The following is a 21691-nucleotide window of genomic DNA, read 5'->3' on the forward strand; positions in this document are numbered from 1 at the left end:
ACAAAATCAGATGCGATACATGACCAAAATTCTACATTGGACAGTGAGGCAGAAGTTTTGAAGTTAGATACAAAGAACACATTCATGCTTTAATGCTTGGCAACTTGAACAAATCTGCATTTGCAGCCCATATAGCTGAAGAAAACCATTCACTGTGAAACATTGGGGACAACTTAAAAATTTTACATCTAGGAGAAAAAGGAGCCACTATGAATATATTAGAAGAAATGGAAATACACACACACAAAAACCAGCACCTCAGACTACATCCTTAATGAACAAACCGAGTTAGCTAACACCCTTTTCCTGAAAAATTTCCAAAAATTATTTTCCACGCTCCAAAGCAAAATTAATAATATTCCTAAGCCTGTCTGTAGATGAAGTAACAAACTTATATCTTATTACAATTCTCAAGATGCTAAATGTAAATGAATAATGTACTGTCTTACCTATACAGTACAAAAAAATGGAACAACTTTATGATTCATATAACAGTATTCGCTCTAAAACTCATAAAACCAATGTCTCCCTTTACTAGTGTAAAAGGTGTTTCATTTGCATAAGTGAATATATGATCTTTTTCCAAATGTGCGACATCTTCATTATGTTACGATATATCATAGCATCTTTGACACTCATATGTTTGTAAGCACTTTGTATGTATCAAAATATGTGGTGCGTGTTAGAAATCTTTTCTGTGACAAATCTCAAGTGTTCAGTGAGAAAAATTTACGTGTGCAACGATAAGAATGCAGTGGGAGTGTATTCACATCTGTTCGACGAATGTTACGAAAACAACACTCGAAACCGACATTTCACGTAAGTCACCTGCAATGAAAATCTGTAACGCAACCATCTGTGTGGCGTGCTTATATTTATGTATTATTTGTACTTTAGGACAATTAATCTGTAAAAAACGCACCACAGATTTAGTGAAAGCATGAAAACCGTCTGAAGATGAATCGCAACGATTCGAAACCGGTAACGGTACCCTTTGAATAAAGGAACTAAAAATAAATTTGTGGCTGGTTGCTGTCTCAACACCATCAACATTTATCTTCAAATAACAACCACGGTCTCCAACCATGTCATCATATGACAAAATTGCAATAGGTTGTTGTTGTTGTTGTTGTGGTCTTCAGTCCTGAGACTGGTTTGATGCAGCTCTCCATGCTACTCTATCCTGTGCAAGGTTCTTCATCTCCCAGTACCTACTGCAACCTACATCCTTCTGAATCTGCTTAGTGTATTCATCTCTTGGTCTCCCTCTACGATTTTTACCCTCCACGCTGCCCTTCAATACTAAATTGGTGATCCCTTGATGCCTCAGAACATGTCCTACCAACCGATCCCTTCTTCTTGTCAAGTTGTGCCACAAACTCCTCTTCTCCCCAATTCTATTCAATACCTCCTCATTAGTTATGTGATCTACCCATCTAATCTTCAGCATTCTTCTGTAGCACCACATTTCGAAAGCTTCTATTCTCTTCTTGTCCAAACTATTTACCGTCCAAGTTTCACTTCCATACATTGCTACACTCCATACAAATACTTTCAGAAATGACTTCCTGACACTTAAATCTATACTCGATGTTAACAAATTTCTCTTCTTCAGAAACGATTTCCTTGCCATTTCCAGTCTACATTTTATATCTTCTCTACTTAGACCATCATCAGTTATTTTGCTCCCCAAATAGCAAAACTCCTTTACTACTTTAAGTGTCTCATTTCCTAATCTAATTCCCTCAGCATCACCCGACTTAATTCGACTACATTCCATTATTCTCGTTTTGCTTTTGTTGATGTTCATCTTATATCCTCCATTCAAGACACCATCCATTCCGTTCAACTGCTCTTCCAAGTCCTTTGCTGTCTCTGACAGAATTACAATGTCATCGGCGAACCTCAAAGTTTTTATTTCTTCCCCATGGATTTTAATACCTACTCCGAATTTTTCTTTTGCTTCCTTTATTGCTTGCTCAATATACAGATTGAATAACATCGGGGAGAGGCTACAAACCTGTCTTACGCCCTTCCCAACCACTGCTTCCCTTTCATGTCCCTCGACTCTTATAACTGCCATCTAGTTTCTGTACAAATTGTAAATAGCCTTTCGCTCCCTGTAGCTTACCCCTGCCAGCTTTAGAATTTGAAAGAGAGTATTCCAGTCAACATTGTCAAAAGCTTTCTCTAAGTCTACAAATGCTAGAAACGTAGGTTTGCGTTTCCTTAATCTTTCTTCTAAGATAAGTCGTAAGGTCAGTATTGCCTCACGTGTTCCAGTATTCCTACGGAATACAAACTGATCTTCCCTGAGGTCGGCTTCTACTAGTTTTTCCATTCGTCTGTAAAGAATTCGTGTTAGTATTTTGCAGCTGTGGCTTATTAAACTGATTGTTCTGTAATTTCCACGTCTGTCAACACCTGCTTTCTTTGGGATTGGAATTATTATATTCTTCTTGAAGTCTGAGGGTATTTCGCCTGTTTCATACATCTTGCTCACCAGATGGTAGAGTTTTGTCAGGACTGGCTCTCCCAAGGCCGTCAGTAGTTCCAATGGAATGTTGTCTACTCCGGGGGCCTTGTTTCGACTCAGGTCTTTCAGTGCTCTGTCAAACTCTTCACGCAGTATCGTATCTCCCATTTCATCTTCATCTACATCCTCTTCCATTTCCATAATATTGTCCTCAAGTACATCGCCCTTGTATAGACCCTCTATATACTCCTTCCACCTTTCTGCTTTCCCTTCTTTGCTTAGAACTGGGTTTCCATCTGAGCTCTTGATGTTGATACAAGTGGTCCTCTTATCTCCAAAGGTCTCTTTAATTTTCCTGTAGGCAGTATCTATCCTACCCCTAGTGAGATAAGCCTCTACATCCTTACATTTGTCCTCTAGCCATCCCTGCTTAGCCATTTTGCACTTCCTGTCGATCTCATTTTTGAGACGTCTGTATTCCTTTTTGCCTGCTTCATTTACTGCATTTTTATATTTTCTCCTTTCATGAATTAAATTCAATATTTCTTCTGTTACCCAAGGATTTCTACTAGCCCTCGTCTTTTTACCTACTTGATCCTCTGCTGCCTTCACTACTTCATCCCTCAAAGCTACCCATTCTTCTTCTACTGTATTTCTTTCCCCCATTCCTGTCAATTGTTCCCTTATGCTCTCCCTGAAACTCTGTACAACCTCTGGTTCTTTCAATTTATCCAGGTCCCATCTCCTTAAATTCCCACCTTTTTGCAGTTTCTTCAGTTTTAATCTACAGGTCATAGCCAATAGATTATGGTCAGAGTCCGCATCTGCCCCTGGAAATGTCTTACAATTTAAAACCTGGTTCCTAAATCTCTGTCTTACCATTATATAATCTATCTGATACCTTTTAGTATCTCCAGGGTTCTTCCATGTATACAACCTTCTATCATGATTCTTAAACCAAGTGCTAGCTATGATTAAGTTGTGCTCTGTGCAAAATTCTACCAGGCGGCTTCCTCTTTCATTTCTTAGCCCTAATCCATATTCACCTACTACGTTTCCTTCTCTCCCTTTTCCTACACTCGAATTCCAGTCACCCATGACTATTAAAATTTCGAAAAAACAGTTATAGATTTTATTAGAATAAATTTCTTTTATTTCCGTATGTGATCACAAAATTGTAAGGTCCTTAGTCTACCGGCTTCGGTCAGTGATGACTACCTTCAGAGCTCTTTTAACAGATCTTGAGGAGATCGTCGCTGACTGACACCGGTAGTGCCAGGACCTAAAAATTTTGTGATCATAGATGGAAAGAAAAGAAATTTACTTTGAACTTTCTGGCTCACTTTCCTATTTTGATATAATTTTTTAGTTTTTTGCATGTTCGTCCCAGCAGGAATGGTGCGCATTGAAATCTCTTCAACACAGCGCCGTAGCGCGACGCTAGAGGAGTAGAAGCAAAATGGTGGAGTCCAGCTATAATGTGGAATACAGGGCTGCAAGTCGCTTTCTGCATATCAAAGAGAACAACAGTACAACCCGCTATGCTGCGTTGGTGGGAGTTTACGGGAACAACGCAGTATCACATGGCTCAGTAGTCAGGTGACGTAGACTCCTCCACTGTAGCAAAACGAAGTGGCTAACCAAAACATCGAAACAGGAACTAGAAGAGTATGCTCTGGTGTTCGAAGGCCGCTGTATCAGGCGATTCTTTAGAAACTGGAAGTCAGTCAGAGGTCAGTTTTTACTATTTTCCACTACATTTCTAACACGACGAAGATCGGCGATCTGTGGGTACCCCGACCACTCACCGCGACTACTCACACCTATTAAAAAATCTCGCCGAAAGCAGCAGTGGAAATGTTGCAGTTGCGCCAGGCTTACCCAGATGACATCTTCAGGCACCTCATCACCATCTACAACTGCTGCGTTATCACCCTGACCCGGAGTCGCCGGCCGAAGTGGCCGTGCGGTTAAAGGCGCTGCAGTCTGGAACCGCAGGACCGCTACGGTCGCAGGTTCGAATCCTGCCTCGGGCATGGATGTTTGTGATATCCTTAAGTTAGTTAGATTTAACTAGCTCTAAGTTCTAGGGGACTAATGACCTCAGCAGTTGAGTCCCATAGTGCTCAGAGCCATTTGAACCATTTTGACCCTGAGTCAAAGGGAGGAAGCAAGCAGCGGGAACGTGGATTCACGAAAGCCGAAACAGACGTAATACCGTCCTGTATCGGGCAAGAACATGCTCTCTTCTGGGACTGCCATGATGAGATGGTAACAGACTATACTCGCAAGGGGCAAGCCGTCACAGGAGCTTACAGTCGAAATCTCCTGACGAGATTACAGGACGCTGTCAAGACTTTCGTCGAAATAAATTTCTGCGGATCCTGGCCTCTTGCCGGGATAAGCGGCTTATTGAAGGTAGCATACAAGCACACTAACACGGAGACGACATGCCAGTCGTATTCTTGTAATTTGTTGTTTTTTATGGAACACCAAGTTCATAACTCGTATTTCAATCCGAAAGGCAGATCGATGCAGCTGTGAAAAATTCTCAAGCAAACAGACTCTGTCGTTTAGAAGTTTTAGTACCCGAAAATAAAGTACATCTTTCGACAGGCGGTGTGGCCATGTGATAATGCTTTTCTGCCGAGTGGGTGGTCTGTATTCGATTCCTGACCAATGCAGATTTTTTAAAACAGGTGCATGTTCTACAAACACTTCCGCGAAGCGTAAAATGCACAAAAAATGGAAAACCATCAGAAACGAACGAGATTGGTATCGCTGGTTGGAGTCTCGTTTCGGGCATTTTCCGTATTTTTTTTTGTACTGTTCAGTGTAGGCCTAAATATAAAATCACCAAATATATGCTAATTAACACAAAGGTAATTCAAAACTGTCGAAATTCAGTGTGCAGATCGGTTTTCTTTGTTTTCAAATGGCTAGTTTCAGGCCAGCTGGCCATTTATGAGATCATCTCTTATAGTTACAAAATAAACAGTCTGCAACTGAAAGTTTACTTTCATAATTCCTGACAGTGAAATTTCAGTTCCATATTCGACAGCATACTCTGAAACTATAACAAGTGATCTGAAGATGGGCAGCTGGCCGGAAACCAGTGTTGTGAAAATAAAGAATTCAATCTGAAGACTGAATTTGGACAGTTTTTTTTTTTATAAATAACGATCCCGGACAATCCTTGCTGACGAATGTCCAGTTTTGAAATAAAAAGGTAACTGTCATTTTTATAAAAATTGCATGTCTTCTTATTTCTAATTACAAATTAAACAAAACTCCAGTTTTCTTTGCATATATAAATTTTAAATTACCAATCTCTCCTACAAGATGGTTACTAAAGTTTGTTTCAATTAAAGAAAAAATCCCATTTTTTTCATCTTTATGTATTTCACTCTTAATAAAAATGCACATAAAAGATGCATCTCTTCCTAAAAATTTACCATAGCCGACAATGAAACCCCACCGGGCCAAGTGGATGCAAGTACTCTAGCACAGCTTCATACTGTCTGTCAGATACCCGATCTCAGTTTAGCGTATCAAAGTTCAATGGAAAAACTTCAAAGTCGATCTTCTCGAAAATTTTTGAGAGCTCCATCGTATGCTTTGTGTGACTGTTATTTGAGTTCTGAACTTTACATACCACCAATATATATATATATATATATATATATATATATATATATATATATATATATATATATATAAAATATGGGGAAGAGATTCCTGTATGGTCACCTAGTAAGAATTTGTTACATTTCCTTTAGTTCACGTCTGTGGTAACCGGTATTCTCGCATCAGACTATCGGTTTCGGACCATAATCAGATCTGTTTTATAAAAACAGTCTGATAACAAAATGTTTGAGAGCATACACGTGAACTAAAGAAGACTTATTCTATATTCGGGTCACTGTTCAAATCGCGACCGTGTCGTAACTTCTATAAGAATTTGTTGTCTGTCTAGCGCTGTAGCACAGAGTGATGTAGTTTATAATCCGTACCAGTAGGAGCAAGCTAGCGCACCCGATTAGCCGTGTGGTCTAACGCACTGCTTTCCGGGCGGGAAGGCGTGCCTGTTCCTCGCACGAATCAACTCGGCGGATTAGTGTCGAGGTCCGGTGTGCAGGCCAGTCTGTGGATGGTTTTTAACGTGGTTTTCTATCTGCCTCGGCGGAGGACTGCTGTAGCCTGTTGTGGGATTGTGAACCACTGAGGGCTACGGCGGGGACTAAACCTCTCCGTCGATTCTAGGTCCCCAGTTCCATACAATACAATACAGGAACAAGCTATAATATATGTTGAAAAGTTGAATAAAACTATGACCAGTCATATTTTTATGATTATTTAGTCATTCTGTTTAGTCCATTTTCACACGAGGTCTGGATTAGGTTTTAATTTAGCAATTCGATTGTGAGTTGTAAAGCCAACGAATATGAAAGCAACAAACCAGGTTGCCGTGGCTGAACAGTAGATTAGCCTGAGGTCTTGTTTGGTCGGAAGGTAATAGCCTATTTGTGAGTTGGCGAATCCAACGAATTTGAGAACAAGAAACCTGGTCGTACTGACAATCTGTGGCTTAGCCCGAGTTCTAGCTCAGATTGAAATGTGATTGTTTGGTTGTGAGCTGACCAAGCAACAAATGTGAAAGCAAAAAACTACCTAAAGTGTCTTGGTTAATCAGAAACGTCAGCAAAGCCCTTCTCAGCACAATTGTCACCTCACAAAAGAGCTGTCCAGTGGGGTGTTTTTGCTCCATGACAATACCTCACCTCATTCTGAAGAAGACAGAGTCACTCATGCTGCTTCTTTGCGCTATCATACCTCTGCTCATCCCCAATTATTTTCTGACATGATACCGAAAGACTTCTTCCTCCCTCCTCGCATTGTTTGGGAAAATGAGGACGACGTGATTTTGTACTTGTACAAGCAATGTCTCAGCCAAGTCATCCATCTTTAGAATATGTCGCACTGAAGGATGAATTTGTAGAGGAGGACTACTAGCGGAAAAATGCTTGTATTGGAGCACAAAAAAAGGCGAATGTATTTCTAATTACTAAAGGACTGTGACATAAAGTAATGAACGAACTGGCATATTCTACTTTCGTCAGCACCTTTCATAATTTCGCCAAAACTGTCGGCATGCAAACATATTCACGTTCTTTTTAGCATTCAGTTCTTCTCTCATTCCCATAAACTGTAACTCGCTCACATCCATTAGTCGATGGCAGTAAGATGCTCATACCCATCCCTTCTTCGCACTACCACAGCTGGGTGTGTCACTCATATCAAAATATATTTATGGGCTAGTAAAATTTTTGTAGTTTACTTACTTGAAATTGAAATAACTGTATAATTTTACAACTCAGACTGGAGTTTATGTGCACAAAAATTTTGTACTGCATATTTCTCCATGCTACGTTACTTCCTTTTTTATTTATTTATTGTTCCGTGGGGCCAAATTAAGGAGAAGTCTCCATGGTCATGGAACGAGTCAGTACATGAAATTATAACACGATAGTAGAAACAGATAAAATGAAATATAAGAAACATATTCAGGCGACAAGTGGCATGTTTAAATATAGAAAATCAACAATGTAACACTGGAATTTGCTTAATTTTTCAGCTCTTTCAGGAGCTCCTAGACAGAATAGAAGGAGTGGGCCATGAGGAAACACTTCAGTTCAGACTTAAAAGTGTTTGGGCTACTCCTAAGATTTTTGAGCTTATTGAAAATGGATGCAGCAGAACACTGCATTCCTTTCACCACAAGAGTCAAGGAAGTGCATTCCACATGCAGATTTGATTTCTGCCTAGTATTAACTGAGTGAAAGCTGCTAACTCTTGGGAATAAGCTAATATTGCTAACAGCAAACGACATTAAAGAAAATATATACTGTGACGGCAATGTCAGAGTTCCCAGACTATTGAATAGGGGTCGACAAGATGTTCTCGAACTTACACCACATGTAGCTCGAACAGCCCGTTTTTGAGCCCAAAATCCCCTTTTTGAAACAGAAGAATTAAGCTACGTTTCCACCTCGCAGCGGTTTTTACGTTCGTATTTCATATGTACAAGGAGGGTAACTTTCAACCTCTGTGTCTCTGCGACGAATAAAGACATCAAGAAAATTTTCAAGGTTCTTCGCTATCGGGATCTTATCAATATATAGTAAAAATTTCAGCCATTTGCTGCACATATTCGTCTTGGAAAACGTGGCACGATTTTGTTACCCAAAAACGTGTTTTTCGTATTGTCTAGGAAACCGCCCATGAATTAATAGGTGCCTCCATAAGTCCATTGAGGCGCGCAGTAGACCACATATACTCCAATGAGAGCCTGCCAATTTCCTCGATTTTCCTAAGCTAGAGGACAAGTGCAATATTCAAGCGTTGTCCCTTTACTGGAGGACAGTTACAGTAAGACGATCCTTCTGTTGATTATACAAATGGTTCCACTTTGATAGTCGCAGCTTAATTTTTCGAAGTGATTTTATGACTCCCACTAGTAGTTCATTAATATATAAATCATTATTACCTCGTATGAGATCTGCTCGCCCCAGACGTTGAGGTTGGTCTCGGCGCTGAGGTTCCACGTGCTGATGACGACGCCGCCGCCCTGCTTGACGATGACGCCGGTGTTGTTGACGATCTCGACAAAGGGCGGCGAGGCGCGCACCTCGAGGATGCCGTTGGCGTAGAACTGGCCGTCGGTGATCCAGAGGCCCACCTTGCCGTACTCGTCGCCCTCGTGCCGGAAGAGCACGCGCCGCTTGTCGAGGTCCTCCTGCGTGAACTCGAACAGCGCCTCGTTGGGACTGGCCGCCTGGAAGATGCCGCCGTTGGGGATGCCGCGGCGCGTGTACAGGATGTCGGACGGCTTGGTGTCGATGTCGGCATCCGAGTAGCGCAGATCGTCACCTGTCAGCAGCCGCTCCCCGCCGGTCACCACGCGGAACACCTGCAGGCAAAACCCACCTGCTGCGACTTCCTGCTCACTCAGCGCGTATATGCGAGGCGGTAATTAGAAGCAGCTAGGCATCTCACAGAAGCTTCAGTAAACACGAAGACCTCCAGTCACGTCTCCTAACGATATCTGCGGACTGGATAAGAAAATCGCGTTATTGTTAGATATATAATGTTCCTAAGAACTCATATGTAAAATACACTAGCGTCCGAAGGTTGAGCATAATCACGAAAACGAAAAGTGAAAAGGTGAACAGTCAGCAGACAACATCGTAAATACACTCCTGGAAATGGAAAAAAGAACTCATTGACACCGGTGTGTCAGACCCACCATACTTGCTCCGGACACTGCGAGAGGGCTGTACAAGCAATGATCACACGCACGGCACAGCGGACACACCAGGAACCGCGGTGTTGGCCGTCGAATGGCGCTAGCTGCGCAGCATTTGTGCACCGCCGCCGCCAGTGTCAGCCAGTTTGCCGTGGCATACGGAGCTCCATCGCAGTCTTTAACACTGGTAGCATGCCGCGACAGCGTGGACGTGAACCGTATGTGCAGTTGACGGACTTTGAGCGAGGGCGTATAGTGGGCATGCGGGAGGCCGGGTGGACGTACCGCCGAATTGCTCAACACGTGGGGCGTGAGGTCTCCACAGTACATCGATGTTGTCGCCAGTGGTCGGCGGAAGGTGCACGTGCCCGTCGACCAGGGACCGGACCGCAGCGACGCACGGATGCACGCCAAGACCGTAGGATCCTACGCAGTGCCGTAGGGGACCGCACCGCCACTTCCCAGCAAATTAGGGACACTGTTGCTCCTGGGGTATCGGCGAGGACCATTCGCAACCGTCTCCATGAAGCTGGGCTACGGTCCCGCACACCGTTAGGCCGTCTTCCACTCACGCCCCAACATCGTGCAGCCCGCCTCCAGTGGTGTCGCGACAGGCGTGAATGGAGGGAAGAATGGAGACGTGTCGTCTTCAGCGATGAGAGTCGCTTCTGCCTTGGTGTCAATGATGGTCGTATGCGTGTTTGGCGCCGTGCAGGTGAGCGCCACAATCAGGACTGCATACGACCGAGGCACACAGGGCCAACACCCGGCATCATGGTGTGGGGAGCGATCTCCTACACTGGCCGTACATCACTGGTGATCGTCGAGGGGACACTGAATAGTGCACGGTACATCCAAACCGTCATCGAACCCATCGTTCTACCATTCCTAGACCGGCAAGGGAACTTGCTGTTCCAACAGGACAATGCACGTCCGCATGTATCCCGTGCCACCCAACGTGCTCTAGAAGGTGTAAGTCAACTACCCTGGCCAGCAAGATCTCCGGATCTGCCCCCATTGAGCATGTTTGGGACTGGATGAAGCGTCGTCTCACGCGGTCTGCACGTCCAGCACGAACGCTGGTCCAACTGAGGCGCCAGGTGGAAATGGCATGGCAAGCCGTTCCACAGGACTACATCCAGCATCTCTACGATCCTCTCCATGGGAGAATAGCAGCCTGCATTGCTGCGAAAGGTGGATATACACTGTACTAGTGCCGACATTGTGCATGCTCTGTTGCCTGTGTCTATGTGCCTGTGGTTCTGTCAGTGTGATCATGTGATGTATCTGACCCCAGGAAAGTGTCAATAAAGTTTCCCCTTCCTGGGACAATGAATTCACGGTGTTCTTATTTCAATTTCCAGGAGTGTATTTACCTGCGAATCCGTGTTGTTTTCATTTGAATTTATTGACTTTCGGTTCGTGCCCTTTCATCCATACCAATACTGGAAAGAAGTTATGACAGTATACTGGAGACGATTTTCTTGTCGGTTACGAAATGAAAGTAAGGACTACAAAATATGCAGTCCCGGAGATCCCGCCTGTTCGTTCTGTACATGAAATGAATACTCTGTGCTGTGAATAGCGGCACAACCAAAGGTAAACCTAAACAGTGAATGATATTAAACTCAGTCTTTTGTTTGCCCGTTACAGGGAGCAGAGTGTTGCGTCTTGATGAAGTTGACTACGTAATGCCACAAAGACGCCATTTGGACCCTGTTTTGCAACCTAGAATACTCGGCCACCTGAAAGCACGTCAAACACAGAGGGGCGTCTCAGTATCCTTGGATGTAAAATTTTTTCTTTATCTCTGGACGCAATCACATATTTATGACACAGTCATAACCGGTTTCGGCCATTCAATTACCATCTTCAGATTCTAAAGGCGGCATACACTGAACACAGGTTCATGCGTTGACAACATGTGATTGCGTCCATAAATAAACAAAAAAAATTACAAAAGAATCAATCACGCACTCCAAAGACAAAATGTCGTTCTTTCCAAAATCCTTGGATGTGCCACAAAGTGTCATTTCGAGGCTTTGGCGACGGTTCCGAGACACACGAGATGTTCGTCGTAGGCTATCACAACGTCGACCAGGAAAAACTACTCCACAGCTATATCGATACCTAGATGCAACTGTCCGAATACACGTTCAAGACAATTGACTGCTGAGCTCGTGGCTGCTACAACAGTTGCTGTTTCCCGTCAAAATGTGTATCGAAGGATGAGATCAGCAGGATTATGTGCCAGATGTCCGGCCGTATGCATTCCTTAGAGATGGGCCCAATATATTGTGGAGCCTTCAAAATCAAAATTGGACCATAAGTGCTGTTCACAAATGAATCCCTCTTCAGTTTGAGAACGTTTCTCGCTGAATATTACCCTGGAGAGGACGTGGTAGCCGGAACATCGTGGAAGGAGACCAGTTTCATGTGGGGAGCCATCATGACGAATGAGCGTAGGGAGCTGCATATCTTCGTTGGTGGTTGGAGGAGTACTGTAAACGCTCCGACGTACAGAGATGAGGTACTGCTACCACATGTTCGCCGTCTCAGAGGTGCATCTGGTTCAGAGTTCCTCTTTATGGCTCTGGTGGCTAAGTTTCTTGAAGGTGAAGATTTCCGTAGCATGGACAAAGCAGTGAGGTACACGAAGAATCTGCATCGTATAGAACATGATTGGGATGCGTTACGGTGGCGAACTACGTTCCGTCCAGACCTCGATACTGCTCCTGCTGAGGAGTGGGATCGACTGTCCAGAGAGCTCTTGAACCACCTCGTAGAGAGAATGCCAAGTCGTTGTGCAGCGTGGCTGTTAGGAGTAACAATATCCCACATTAACAGCCTCATTTTTTTTTGTGGAAGAGATTTCCAGTTGCGTTATTTTCTTACAAATGTGTATCTGAGATACCAGAACAGTTCTAAATTATGTTTCGGGCTCTGCTGCATCCCAAACATCTTTAGCTTGTTCCGTATTCCTGCTTGTTCGTTATTTCTGATACGGCAGTATATCCTCTTTTCATAAGTATGTTTAATTTTGGACTCCTGTGAATATGCAAACAGTTTATAAAACTAATCTTTGTACTGGATAAAATGCCGCATCAGGTGGTTAAAATGTCACCAGCTCCCTACTAAGTATTACTTGACCATTGTCAACTGGAGTGACTGCTGATGGGCTCCTAGGACGCCCTCGTACGGCTGTCGACTGTGACGTCACTGGCGCTCACTGCATCGCTACATGTGGCCATTCGTCGATTCTGCGTTCCATACGCGATTGATTGATGCCACGCCGCCTAGAGTTGCGGCCCGCCGTCTCAGTTAGGATGTTGTCACTCATTCCTATTCCGATGGCTTCTATAATCACACACAGCCCAGATGCCGTTAGAGATAGAGCTAGCACGATAGAGGTTTCGTCACATTGTATCCGATAAACATTTTTCTATAGCATGCTAAACTAAAGTGGATTTTTCTGGATATCGTAGGTGATAAAACTTCTGGCGTTCTTTCTCCGTTGTGCTACAGTGCGAACTGTTTATCCAACTTAAGACTGGCCCCTCCCGCATAGTATATTGTAGACTTCAGCTCTTCTGAGACATACCGAGTCTTTAACTGGTCTCCGGAATTTTTGACGGAAGCCTGATATCGATTGGACTTAGTGTCTTTCCAGCAGGCGGCTTCTCCTGCCCGACACAGAGCTACAGAACAATAAGAACTTAAGTATCTTTTTCCTGCTCCTCGTTGGCGGTCTTTCTGCAATTCTAATTTGGGTCTCAACTTTATGTTTCTTCTCTAGAAGGAGACTAGGACAAACTAACACATTTTACTGCTTAGTATTTCTTTTAAAAGAGCTAGCTGAATATTCAGCTATAACACTTTCCACTACGAATGACTATTTCCACACTGACTATTATTTCTTCCGTGCAATCAGCTCATTGTATTAACTATCTGTATACCGAACTAACTCGATGCGGCAGTACGGAGTGGAGCGTTAACAGAGGCTTCACAATTAAACCTGAAGACAGCAGAGCCTGCAGGCGGAAGCTCAAGTTTAAATCAATTTTGCAAACCATTATCGCCCTTCCCTTTACCAGCGAGAATATTGGTACACAGCAATAACACGCAGCAAATTCCCACTGGTTCTCTAATAACGTGTCGTGGGAAAGAAATGCTCCAACAACAGTGAAAGGGTTAACGTGAATACTGAAATACGGTGCGAATGTTTCACAATAACAGGCACTGCCAATGGTGAGAGAGGGGAGAAGATGGAGGCAACATAAAATTAGAAGCGGCGATCAGAAGTTTCCGTACGAAGGGTGTACAGTCCAGAATCGTATGCCGTTAGGCAAAATGGCCGTGAGCATTGAGGCAATCGTCCGACCGACGCAATAGGTTGAAGATAGCCGTTTGTTAAAAACCGTGTCCGCCGGCCGGAGTGGCCGAGCAGTTCTAGGCGCTACAGTCTGGAACCGTGCTACCGCTACGGTCGCAGGTTCGAATCCTCGGGCATGGATGTGTGTGACGTCAAAAAAATATTCAAATGTGTGTGAAATCTCATGGGACTTAACTGCTAAGGTCATCAGTCCCTAAACTTACACACTACTTAACCTAAATTATCCTAAGGACAAACACACGCACCCATGCCCGAGGGAGGACTCGAACCTCCGCCGGGACCAGCCGCACAGTCCATGACTGCAGCGCCTTAGATCGCTCGGCTAATCCTGCGCGGCTATGGGATGTCCATAGGTTAGTTAGGTTTAAGTATTTCTACGTTCTAGGGGACTGATGACCTCAGAAGTTAAGTCCCATAGTGCTCAGAGCCATTTGAAACATTTCAAAAACCGTGGCCCTCTGCTTGAAGAAGTGCGTAACTACCTGCTGCATATCCTCGTGCGACAGGAAACGTCGACCTTTCGAGGTCTTTTTTTCAAGGGAATAAACGAATGCTAATTTTATGGGGACAGGTCAGTACTATAGGGTTGGTGCTCGAGTGTGTGTGTGTGAAACCTTACGGGACTTAACTGCCAAGGTCATCAGTCCCTAAGCTTACACACTACTTAACCTAAATTATCCTAAGGATAAATACACGCACTCCCATGCCCGAGGGAGGACTCGAACCTCCACCGGGACCAGCCGCACAGTCTATGACTGCAGCGCCCTAGACAGCTCGGCTAATCCCGCACGGCGGTGCTCGAGTGACTCCTACTAGTTGAACTGGGGGTGTGACTTACCATCAAGTAGCAGCACCCTTGGCACACCATTACACAGTGGTGGGTTTTGACAGACATGTAGCCCCAGAAACATTCTATACTCTCCGATGGATGTCTAACAGTGTTTGTCCTTCGGCGCTCAAGATGAGAATAACATCACGTTGTTGCTGTTTGGTAATAACAACTCCATAGCAATTTTACCTCACTCACCTCGGAAAAGCACGAATGTCACCCCAAGGCTTTGCTTACATGACGGTGCTTACATACACGCTTTTGAGTCTCGCTGCCTTGCGTGTACGCATCAGCACCGCCCTCAAACGAAAATTTTTTGATCGTCTCTTATAGCGGGGTAACAGCGCCAAAGGGCTGGGCCGCTTACCTTATCCACCGCCCTGACTGGCGTGTTGTCGTTCCGCAGGAGGACGTCCACGTGGAAGACGCCGACGTACTGGAAGTCCTCCTCCTCGCTGGAGAGCGCGACGAAGTGGAAGGAGTCGCGGCGCGTCTCCGAGTCGTCGTGCACGTAGAAGACGCGCTCGGTGAGCAGCTCGCGCGACGAGAACCAGTTGGTGGCCTCGCGCAGCGTCTGCACCATGCCGACGTCCATGACGTCCAGCCGGCCGTGCCGTGGGCCGTGCGTCACGTTGTACAGCAGCTGCGTGATGCCCGCCGTCTCCAGGTCCAGGTGCGTGCGCAGCACAGGCTCGCGCCCGCCCTCCGTCACCTGCGCACGTGGTACCGATGTTCCACTGCCACATCCTAAACAACGCTCCTTGTTGATACCGCAACCTCGTATTGCATTGCCTAACCCAGGCGAGTTTTAGAATGCCATTACTGTTTGCAGTACCTCCAACTGATCTAGTGTAGGCTGTTCTAACTCTGACAGTTGGTCAAATGCACCATCGCTCGCCCCTCGTCGCACTTGCGGGCAGGATCGGGTAGTGTATGCTACAGGCCAGACGACCATCTACACCTACATCTACATACAACCTCCGCAATTCACCATACGGTGCCTGGCCGAGGATACCTCGTACCACAACTAGCATCTTATCTCCCTGTTGCCCTCCCAAACAGAACGAGGGTAAAATGACTGCCTATATGCCTCTGTACGAGCCCTAATCTCTCTTATCTTTGTGGTCTTTCCGCGAAATATAAGTTGGCGGCAGTAAAATTGTACTGCAGTCAGCCTCAAATGCTGGTTCTCTAAATTTCCTCAGTAGCGATTCACGAAAAGAACGCCTCCTTTCCTCCAGAGACTCCCACCCGAGTTCCTGAAGCATTTCCGTAACACTCGCGTGATGATCAAACCTACCAATAACAAATCTAGCAGCCCACCTCTGAACTGATTCTATGTCCTCCCTCAATCCGACCTGATAGGGATCCCAAACGCTCGAGCAGTACTCAAGAATAGGTCGTATTAGTGTTTTATAAGCGGTTTCCTTTACATGTGAACCACATCTTCCCAAAATTCCACCAATGAACCGAAGACGAGTATTCGCCTTCCACACAACTGCTATTACATGCTTGTCCCACTTCATATCGCTCTGCAATGTTACGCCCAAATATTTAATCGACGTGACAGTGTCAAGTGCTACACTACTAATGGAGTATTCAAACATTACAAGATTCTTTTTCCTATTCATCTGCAATAATTTACATTTATCTATATTTACAGTTAGCTGCCATTCTTTCACCAGTCACAAATCCTGTCCAAGTCATCTTGTATCCTTCTACAGTCACTCAACGACGACACCATCCCGTAAACCACAGCATCATCAGCAAACAGCCGCACATTGCTATCCACCCTATCCAAAAGATCATTAATGTAGATAGAAAATAACAGTTGGCCCACCACACTTCCCTGGGGCACTCCAGATGAGACCCTCACATCCGATGAACACTCACCATCGAGAACAACGTACTAGGTTCTATTACTTAAGAAGTCTTCGAGCCACTCACATATTTGGGAACCAATCCCATATGCTCGTACCTTAGTTAGGAGTCTGCAGTGGGGCACCAAGTCAAACGCTTTCCGGAAGTCAAGGAATATGGCATCCGTCTGATACCCTTCATCCATGGTTCGCAAGAAATCATCTGAAAAAAGGGCGAGTTGCGTTTCACAGGAGCGATGCTTTCTAAAGCCGTGCTGATGCATGGACAGCATCTTCTCTGTCTCAAGGAAATTCATTATATTCGAACTGAGAATATGCTTGAGAATCCTGCAACAAACCGATGTTAAGGATATTGGTCTGTAATTTTGAGGATCCGTCCTTCTACCCTTCTTATAGACAGGCGTCACCTGCGCTTTTTTCCAGTCGCTCGGGAATTTACGTTGGGCAGGAGATTCGCGATAAATGCAAGGTAAGTAAGGAGCCAATGCAGTAGAGTACTCTCTGTAAAACCGAATTGGAATACCATCAGGACCTGGCGATTTGCACGTCTTGTGTGCATGCGCGAAGTGCTTGACCACCAGTGCCCGTGGTCGCTCGGCCGGTGGAGCATGATCGCGTATCCTTTGGCACAGCTGCAAAACTGCCCGCACGTCAACCGTTTGCCCAGCGTTGCCCTCTTGTGCTCGTGCTTGCCCTTTCAGTTGCCGCAGCGGTGGCCAGTGAGCCGCAACAGCCTAACCTAGTCGCAAAGTCCGGGAGGCGGTTCTCAGAAGGTTGCAGCGCCAGAAGACTAATGCAATGCGGGAAGACATGCAGAGGATCGACTGATGCAGGGACTGGCAGTTGACAGTCAATGTAAGTATTACCAACACTGAGTTGACAAAAGTCATGGGATAGCTCCTAATATTGCGTCGGACCTCCTTTTGCCCGCCATAGTGCAGCAAGTCGACGTGACATGGACTGAAGCAGGCGTTTGAAGTCCACTGCAGAAATATTGGGGCATGCTTCCTTTATAGCCATCCATAACTGCGTAAGTGATGTCGGTGCAGGGTTTTGTGCACGAAGTGCCCTCTCGTTTATATCCTATAAATGTTCGATGAGATTCATGTCGGTGATTTGGGTGGCCAAATCATTCTTTCTAACTACGCAGATCGTACATCAAACAACTTGCAAACATCTGTGACCCACTTACATGTTTCGGGGCCGATCGAGGTGGCGCAATAGCACAATGGATTCGCATTCGGGATGAAAACGGTTGAAACCGGGGTCCGGCCGTCCTGATTTAGGTTTTCCATGATTGCCCTAGATCTCTTCAGGCAAACGCTTCGGCCGTACCTTTCCCATTCATTCCTCATCCAATGGGACCGATGACCTCGCTGTTTGGTGCCCTCCCCCAAATCAACCAACCAGACAACATTTCTGGGAACATGAAGTACATGAATAACTGCAGATGGCCTCCAAGTAGCGAAACATAGCCATTTACAGTCAACAATTCGGGAGGATGTGCGTTTCTGTTGGCCCGTCCAGCGCAGATCGGCAGCCAAAATCTCAGTCAAGTTCAGTTGCCATCATTCATTAACTGGCGACACTGAGTATAATTTGATCATTTCGCTAATTTTTATGTGCAGTCAGAAATTCTCTTACTGAGAAATACGGAACGCTATACAGATTTGGTTTCTGAAAAAAAAAAAGTCATTAAGTAATAGCATTTTATTTAAAAAGTAACGACACTGATTATGACACATTTCGTTAAATTTTGTTTTGATTTTTAATAATGTTTTCAATAAATGTCATTAACGAAAAAGTTTAAGCTGCTAGTGCATTTAACAACCCATGTATATCTGTTTCAGCATTTTTATTATATTTTGTTTCTTCGTCTTGGTTTACTACGTTGTTGTTACCGGCGTTATAACAGAGTAGCAATTTCTGGCGGGTTTTTATAGTGTGAACTGTGTGAGATACAGCGTTGTCCGGGAGAGTGTTCATGGAGGGTTTGCAGTGGTGGTACTTTCCCCTGTGCTAAACTGTAAATAAAGGTAGGTGAGAAGTTAGAGTAGGATATAAAGAAAAGTACAAAGAGAGGATCAATAAAAAAACATGGAGGATTTAAGCACTGAAGAGTAGACAACACTTCCGGTAGAACACACAAATGTCAGGAAGGAGAGGCTCAAAGTAATCGGTTACCATCTCATTAGTTTTTATTACTCTTGAATATCTACATATCTGCCATAAATAGCCATCTTCAGTGCATCTGATCTGCGATCCAACAAACTCGCTGCAGCACATGTCACCATACGACCTTAGTGGTGAATACTGTTTCCTTCTGCCTATAGACTTGCAAGATCATATGGTGAGATGAACTAGCCGGTCACTGCGGTCGAGCGGTTCTAGGCGCTTCAGTTCGGAACCATGGTGCTGCTACGGTCGCAGGTTCGAATCCTGCCTCGGTCATGGATTGTGTGATGTTCGTAGGTTAGTTAGGTTTAGTAGTTCTAAGTCTAGGGGACTGATGACCTCAGATGTTTAGTCCCAAAGTGATTAGAGCCATTTGAACCATTCTGAGATGAACTGCCGCGAGTTTGTTGGATTATAACTCAGATGCACTGAGGATGGCTATTTATATCGATATCAAATATGCAAGAGCAATAAAAACTAAGCGGACTGGGACTGATTGCTGTGTGCTTCTCTTTCCTTACGGTCTACTGTCGCTGTGCACAAGAGTTCCTTACGGAATCCAAGGTGGTTAAGGTAGTTGTGAGCGAGCGAGAAGGTGTTTTGGTACCGGGAAAACAGCAGAAGTTGCAGAAGAGAGGTTCGAAGATTGGTGATGCCAATAAATAAGGACACACAAGTGAAAGCTGGATTCTTCAATCAGGAAGACGACACTAGGTGAGGCCTTACCACACATAATGATACTCAAGTGAGCGAGCCCTCTGTGTCATCGGAAAAACCAGTTGGAGGCAAGATAAATTGCTCTATGGTATTGCGAAAATGAGTCAAGATGCAAGAGAGTAGAGTAAATAACTACTGGCGCAGGGTAAAGCAGCGAAAGAATAGTTCAAATGGCTCTGAGCACTATGGGACTCAACATCTGAGGTCATCAGTCCACTAGAACTTAGAACTACTTGAACCTAAGTAACCTATGGACATCACACACATCCATGCCCGAGGCAGGATTCGAACCCGCGACCATAACGGTCGCGCGGTTCCAGACTGAAGCGCCTAGAACCGCTCGGCCACTCTGGCCGGCGCAGCGAAAGACATGTTTGCTAAGCAGGAGGTGCGGTTGGTGCTAATTCGGTCCCAAGATTATACTATCTAAAGCTACCTACTAGCAAGAAGCATGTGCTTGCCGGACGCTGTGCCGGCCGAGGTGCTCGAGCGGTTGTAGGCTCTACAGTCTGGAACCGCGAGATCGCTACGGTCACAGGTTCGAATCCTGCCTCGGGCATGGGTGTGTGTGATGTCCTTAGGTTAGTTAGGTTTAAGTAGTTCTAAGTTCTAGGGGACTGATGACCTCAGATGTTAAGTCCCATAGTGCTCAGAGCCAGCCGGACGCTGTGGACATGACATTCAAGCCTAAAAGAAGTATTCTTCAAGTGTTATAGTTAGCTCAGAGTCAATACAAAGATATAAATAGGCAACGGGAGCCGAACAGAACTTTACTGGGCCTCAATGTCATCTCAAACGCGTGCCGTAGTAATTGATTCCGTCCACGTGGCGTGGGACATTTTCGGCAATATCAACGGAACAGGGGAACCTGGAGCAACTATCAATGTAATAATGGCAATCTGTTCACACAGGAAGTGAACGAGCAAGCGAGACCAAGACCTTAGGGTAAAAATCATATAAATTCGATCTCCGAATCGTCGAGTAAACAATAATGGAAGGAGTTCTTAGCTGCAATAATGGGTGGCTTACACGAGTAGACACATGGAAGAACCTCTGAACGACCTTGGCGCTTATTAAATGAAGATGCAGGGGCACGATGATACGAGGGAACTATTGTTAGAAGAGAACAAGAGTACCAGAATGTGAGATCTGTTCTCACTAATTACCGTTTTTTAGAAAAGATTATGTGGAGGTCGCTCAGGGCAATGGTAGTCTGATTTCCACCACACTGGATGTAGCATTTCAGAGATACACTCAGAATAATAATTGACTAATGAAAGGACTAAAGTAAACGAAGACTAAAGGTGCAATAGTAAGCAAAATTGACAGAGTGAACCACAAGTGCGGCTGGAGTTCATGTGCCATTCACAAATGAGACTCCAACCTTTTGGTGATACCAAAATTCTCAGTTAACCTTATTTACAGTACGGATTTAATGAGGGAATGTCAGGTGACCCTGTTTTTTGGACATGGTGGCAGAGTACCACGAAGATACGTCTATACACATTCTTTTAAGGAGCAAGTAATATGTGAACAGATACTGGCAGCAAACTGTCTGTGTTCATGTTCGGAATCTGAAAGAAATAATGCAAGACCTCAGAGTCTTGGGGAGAGTAAATAGACATAGCTTGCAAGAGATGAGTCTCAAATGGAAGATGTACTTAAATTCAAAATCAGATAAAAAGATTTAGGCAACTGAAAATATCAGGAAAATGAGAAGTTATACGAAAACCATTCGACATCTTTTCAGTGAAAATGGGCGTGATAAAGAAATTTCGTTATAGATTTAAGGTGAAAGAATAAGTGAAGTTTTTATGCACCCTTGTCTGATTACTTTGGCATACAAGAAGAAGGCATCGAGGAGGTGCAGGCAGTGCTTGGCCAAGGAGTAATCGAACCCGCAATTTCAACCTAC

General features: G+C 44.6%; 1 protein-coding gene across 1 annotated transcript in view; it reads right to left on the bottom strand.

Annotated features, from left to right (window-relative positions):
- LOC126188743 (chondroitin sulfate proteoglycan 4) overlaps positions 1–21691 on the bottom strand; it is a 589355-nt gene that overhangs the window by 148863 nt on the left and 418801 nt on the right. Inside the window, exons 12-13 of the mRNA XM_049930352.1 lie at positions 15372–15716; positions 9024–9446 (exon numbers count right to left, since the gene is read on the bottom strand). Coding sequence (XP_049786309.1) covers positions 9024–9446; positions 15372–15716 — 768 coding nt within the window. The remainder of the gene's footprint in view (positions 1–9023; positions 9447–15371; positions 15717–21691) is intronic.

Source organism: Schistocerca cancellata, chromosome 5 (genome assembly GCF_023864275.1).
Source record: "Schistocerca cancellata isolate TAMUIC-IGC-003103 chromosome 5, iqSchCanc2.1, whole genome shotgun sequence".
Classification (NCBI taxonomy): Eukaryota; Metazoa; Arthropoda; class Insecta; order Orthoptera; family Acrididae; genus Schistocerca; species Schistocerca cancellata.